This window comes from Drosophila mauritiana, unplaced genomic scaffold (genome assembly GCF_004382145.1).
Source record: "Drosophila mauritiana strain mau12 unplaced genomic scaffold, ASM438214v1 Y_09, whole genome shotgun sequence".
In the NCBI taxonomy this organism is placed as follows: domain Eukaryota; kingdom Metazoa; phylum Arthropoda; class Insecta; order Diptera; family Drosophilidae; genus Drosophila; species Drosophila mauritiana.
Genome location: NW_022881548.1, coordinates 14,333 through 20,454, shown reverse-complemented (window position 1 = coordinate 20,454; position 6,122 = coordinate 14,333). Strand labels below are relative to the sequence as shown.

Sequence of the window (6,122 nt, the reverse complement as noted above, 5' to 3'; positions counted from 1 at the left end):
ATCAATATCCCAAGCGGTAGATCTCGCTCCCGAAATAATATAAACAAATAAGCAATATGTGACATATTCACATAATCAGCACTTTCGGAATGTAAACGGTGCTACTTTGTCGTGATGCTTTTATTACGAACCTTCTGTTAAAATGCTCAAAACCAAATGTCGTGTGTACATGTGTGAGTGAGCTAGATATACATTCTTATAATTAATGCTAGCTTATAAGTAGGACCGAGATGACCATATAGTTCATATATCTACCGTAAACTATGCAACTGCTTGGTACAGTGGGGCTTTTGAGTAACCATCCACCACAGGAAGAAATACAGCGTGGCTATTCCACGCAATGTACACAATCCACATTCGTTAGCTGTATACAATGTGTATCCCAGAAATAATGTAAGCAAAAGTGCAGTATAAGAAAGATTTTTGTCACTAATATTTATTCTAAAGCTGAGCTTTAAGAATAAGTACTTGAAAACTATTTCTCCGATAATTTTTTATTTCTTTTCGTGACCTTAGTTCGACTCAAAAATAAAACTATTTTACTATTTATATATGTGTAGCCAATTTTGAAAAACATTCTAGAATTGTAAATAATTGAAATAAATAAGGAGAGAACGGTTTGAAAAAACGAACTATACGACGTTTTGAAATAAAATACAATCAATAAGATAATTTAAAATAAAACAAAACAAACAAGCAAACGCGATATTAATATTGTTAATTTAATAGAGCTTAACGCATATTTCTGAGGATTCGATCCACAAATAAATATCTTTTAAAATGTTTCCTCAACACCTATCGATATTCCAAATTCCAAAATTCCTCCATTCTTAAATTGGTTTTGAATTTAATCAGAATATAAATTTTTTTTTTTTTCAAATGATTCTACTAAAGCGTTCTCTTTTCATAAAACGCTGTCCCCAAAGATGGCTTAAAAAAATTGCTTTTAATATGTTTTCTCATTACTATTGCAGCCCCCCTAGTCAGGATGCTTTGTTTCATATCCTTAACTCGATACTTTCGCAACACATGGACAACCCCATTCAGAAATTCGACAAATCCGTTATAAAGCTTTGTGAAAATATGGTGACAACAGCTATAACTCTGCATCTAAAAGTGGTTTCCTCCTTTTTACCTACTGCTATTAAGTTCCATTATAACTTTAATCTGCGGGATATAGCCAATATATTTACGGTAGGATTTAAATATATCTGTCCCTTTCTTATAAATGCTGATCAACATTTTTTTTATTACAGGGTGTCCTATATTCCAACAGCGAGACATGCCCCAATTCCAATCAAATGATCCGACTTTGGATTCACGAGTGTTACCGTGTGTACGGAGACAAGTTAGTAGATTACACCGATATCAATAGCTTTAAGAAAATAGTTTCTGATATAGTCCGCAAAGGCATAGAAGGCGTCAACGATGATGTTGTATACGCCCAGCCGCTTATTTATTGTCACTTTTCGAAAGGTTTGACAGATATTAAATATATGCCTATATCAGGATGGGATCGCCTAAAAAGTCTTTTAGATGAGGCACAAGATCGTTATAATGATTATATAGGCGCCATGAATTTAGTTCTTTTTGACGACGCAATGTCTCATGTGTGTCGTATCAGTCGAATTCTTGAATCATCCAGAGGATATGCACTTCTTATTGGTGTTGGAGGATCGGGAAAACAAAGTCTTACTCGACTGGCATCATTCATTTCATCTTTGGATGTGTTCCAGATACAGCTTACAAAGGACTACAGCGTAAGTGACCTTAAAGCAAATATTGCTACTTTATACATGAAAGCTGGCGTGAAAACAAGTGCTTGCTGCTTTCTAATGACTGACTCAGAGGTAGCTCGAGAGCAGTTCCTAGTCCTTGTAAATGACCTTCTTGCTTCAGGCGATATTCATGAATTGTTCCCAGATGACGAGGTGGAAAATATTGTTAACGCTGTTCGAAATGAGGTAAAGCAGCTGGGAATTGTAGATAATCGCGAAAACTGTTGGAAGTACTTTATCGAAAAGGTTCGTAGCTTGCTTAAGGTAGTACTTTGCTTTTCGCCAGTGGGTGCCACTCTTCGTGTTCGATCTCGCAAGTTTCCAGCTTTAGTCAACTGCACCACTATTGACTGGTTTCACGAGTGGCCGCAGCAAGCATTGGAGTCAGTATCGCTTAGGTTCCTTTCGGAAATCACAGTGTTGCCAAAAGAACTTGCTTTACCTGTGTCAAATTTCATGGCGTTTGTACACAAAACAGTAAATGACATCTCCAAACTTTATTTAGCCAATGCGAAAAGGTACAATTATACCACTCCAAAATCATTCTTGGAACTGATAGCACTTTATTCAAAGTTACTGCACGAAAAAGTAAAAGCCAATCTGGATCGTCGCTTGCGTTTGGAAAATGGACTCATTAAATTAGCAAGCTGTACAAAAGAGGTGGACGCCCTTCAGGATGTTCTAAAGGTTCAAGAAGTTGAACTAAAGATTAAAAACCAGGAAGCAGATAACCTTATTATAGTTGTTGGAACTGAAAATGAAAAGGTATCCAAAGAAAGAGCATTTGCATCAAAAGAGGAAAAGAACGTTCGTCAAATAGAAGAGGATGTTACTGCTAAGGCCAAGCTTTGTGAAGAAGATTTTCTTAAGGCTCAACCCGCCCTAATAGCGGCCCAGGAAGCTCTTAATACATTAAACAAAAATAATCTGACAGAACTTAAATCTTTCGGGTCACCACCTGACGCTGTGGTAAGTGTTTGTGGAGCGGTATTGGTGCTATTCTCCAGCAAGGGAAAAATTCCAAAGGACCGCAGCTGGAAAGCTTGTCGGGCTTTGATGGGAAATGTTGATAAGTTTCTAGATAATCTTATTAATTATGATAAAAAACATATTCATCCGGACGTAATTAAAGCTCTCCAACCTTATATTTTGGATGCTGAATTTAGTCCGGAAAAAATATTAGCGAAGTCATCAGCAGCCGCTGGACTCTGTTCATGGGTTATTAATATTAATCGGTTCTATGATGTTTATCTTGTCGTAGAGCCAAAGGAAAGAGCGCTTTTGGAATCGGAGAAAGAACTTAAAGATGCCCGTGATAAGTTAACTGCTCTAAACTTAAGGTTAACCGAACTAGAAGAACAACTTAATGCGTTACAAATGGAGTACGACGAAGCGCTAGCCAAAAAACAAAAGTGCCAGGATGAGGCTGACAAAACTGCCTTTACAATAGATATAGCCAATCGATTGATTGGAGGCCTCGCAACAGAAAAAATACGTTGGATGGATTCCGTCAAAAGGTAATTAGAAAGTATTTCAAATTTTTCTTTATAAAGTTTAATATATTTTAAATTTTTTTGGATTAATTCAAACAAATAAGACAAACATTTAGACTCTTAAGATGCCATAAGTCCTTCCCACTATTTCGATCATGGCCGTAGTTATAAATAGTTATAAATATTTGACACGCCCTTACAGGCCGCAGCAAGCCCATCCGTCAACATAAAAATTCAAATTGTAAGTCCAAGTAAGGATATCTTTCTAAAATATGTATGATTTAAATAAACGTTATAGATTTTAAAGTTTTATTCTTACTATACCCGTTACTCGTAGAGGAAAATGGAAGAAATACCACAAAAAAATATTCAAAAGTGTGGGTGTGCGGCAGTTTTGGTAATTTTTTGTGCACAAGAGTGGGCTCGCCTCAAAGTTTTTTGTAAAGCGATAGAAATTTACAAGAGTAATAAAAAATTTCAAATATTTTGAAAAAGTATGAACGGGGAAGTTTTTGGCCGTTTGTGGGCTTGGTAAAATGTCTTTTGGCATATTTAATAATATGATAATATAACTAAGCAATTTTCAAAAGTGTGGGCGTGGCTTGTGGCTGTTAAATTGGGCGTGGCAACATAGGTCTTTGTCTCTAAAATCTGTATGCTGAATCTGAACCTTCTAGCTTTATAGTTCCTAAGATCTCGACGTACATACGGACAGAAGGACAGGTCTAATCAAGAATATACATACTTTATTTAGTCGATAGTCGATACTTGGCAATTGATAGAAATTTACAAGAATAATATAATGTCGTTTATATCTCTATAATCTGTATGCTTACAGACGGAAAGAAAGACACAAAATGTCCTCTTCAAGAATGAATGCAGTTTATATGGTCGGAAAGCTTCCTTCTACCTGTTAAATACTTTTCATAGAATGTAGTATACATTTACATTTACATATGTGTCGAAGAGTCATCAGGATGCCCTTCTTCCTCTTCACTACTATCGTTACGGTTCGCGCGACGTTTCCTGGCGCTTGAGCGAAGCATGTCTGTTATGCGCAACGATCGAAAACTGACTGACTGATCTCTTCTTCACAAAATCAGAATTATGCGTAGTTCTTGACTTTACATGCAATACCAACACAATTATAACAGTTGTTCTAGTCCGCATTCACCAATACTTATGCACACCGGATTTTTCTGTATGCTTCTCGTTTTCGTACAGACATCTACTTCCCCCCGCTCCTACCCGCGACCAGACTACGTTCGGCAGAAACTCTAACGGTTGTCTGCCGCGCATCAGAAAAATAAAAAGAGACGCCTGCATGGCGCGTGCCAAGCAGAAACACGAAATTGCGTCTCATTTAAATGATCTGCGACACGGCCTTCCTGACCTATCACACGTCCTCGTGTGCTAACGGTCTCTCAATAATTAAACAGAATCTTTCAAAGCCTTTTTTTTTTTTTCTTTCAAAATATAAAGTTATTCTTCATTCTTTATTACTTTAAATCAAACCAATACAAATATTTAGAACATTTCATTTATTCATCAGCTTTCAATCAAAAAATCATAATTTTGTCTTCTTCAAACATAAATCGTTACCGTTCTTGATTTTCAATACATTTTTCTACTAGCGCACAGTTTTTCAAACCGGCCAGTCCATCTTTTGTTAGCCTAGCTCACAGCTTACAACTCGACAATCCGGCCAACATACGTGGCACCCAGATGACGCAGTCTATAAGCCGGCCAACTAACTCACACCACCAACCGTTACCAAATTTAAGCTTAACTCCAACAAAATGGCGAACCACTTAACTCGGGCACCCATGAGGTAGAGAAAGTCGCATTTGGAATAGGTCCGGAGGTCTACAAATTTTTAGTCATTCTCAAGATCACAGCCCTCACTGGCTTGATCACTGGCATCTTCTGTGCCTTCATCTTCAAACACTGTGGTAATCCTCTTCTCAGGCATACATCGCAAAGATTCATGAGAATATTTATAAGTTCGGTTATTATTTAATGCTTTGAGTTTATATCGATCTCCTGGTAATACTTCGGCCACTACAAATGGACCTTTATACTTAGGATCTAATTTGGTCTGGTGACGCTCTTCATTTTTAAGTAAAACATGGTTTCCTAGCTTGTGTCTTACAATAGTGGCTTTGTTTTTATCGAATCTAGCTTTATCAATTTTGGCATTCTTTTCCATGTTGCGTTTTGCTATTTCTCTAACTAAGCCAACATCGACAATATTTTGTTCTTTTACAACAGGTGTAAGCCCAAATGGCCTTGCTTCTCTGCCAATAAGTATCTCTAATGGACTGACTTTAGTAACTCTATTGGGCGTGCTATTAAGAGCCAGCTGAATCTCATATAAAGAATCCTGCCACGATCCTGGGCCAGTTTCAACCGCAGTCAGCATGGACTTTAGAGTACTCATGACTCGCTCCACTTGGCCATTGGCACGACTAGCACCTGTGGCAATTAAATGTAAATCCATTTTCTGTGCTGAGCAGAAATCACGGAAAGCTGAACTAGCAAAACTACGACCTTGATCAGCAATAAGTCGGGAGGGGACACCGAATAATGATATAACAGACCTCACTGCCTTAATGCAACTATCGGTGTCTAGCTTCGTAGTATGAGAGAGATAGACAAATTTGGTAAATGCGTCTATCATCACAATTATATACTCCTTCTGGTCGCTTTGTCCGCTAAGTTTACCTGTAATATCCACATGAACCGTATGCCACGGGATGTCAATTTTAGGAATGGGATGGAGTTCGGATTGTATTTTGCAAGACGGAGGTTTTGATAATCTACAAGTGATACAGTTGTCCACAAATTGGCG

General features: G+C 37.5%; 1 protein-coding gene across 1 annotated transcript; it reads left to right on the top strand.

Annotated features, from left to right (window-relative positions):
- Positions 1-373: 373 nt before the first annotated feature.
- LOC117149986 (dynein beta chain, ciliary-like) lies at positions 374-3,295 on the top strand (the record flags this gene model as incomplete). The annotated part of the gene is made up of 3 exons (XM_033316876.1): positions 374-393; positions 975-1,194; positions 1,257-3,295. Coding segments are annotated over exons 1-3 (2,279 nt in total), but the record flags the coding sequence as incomplete, so codon positions are not given.
- Between the last annotated feature and the right edge of the window lie 2,827 nt (positions 3,296-6,122).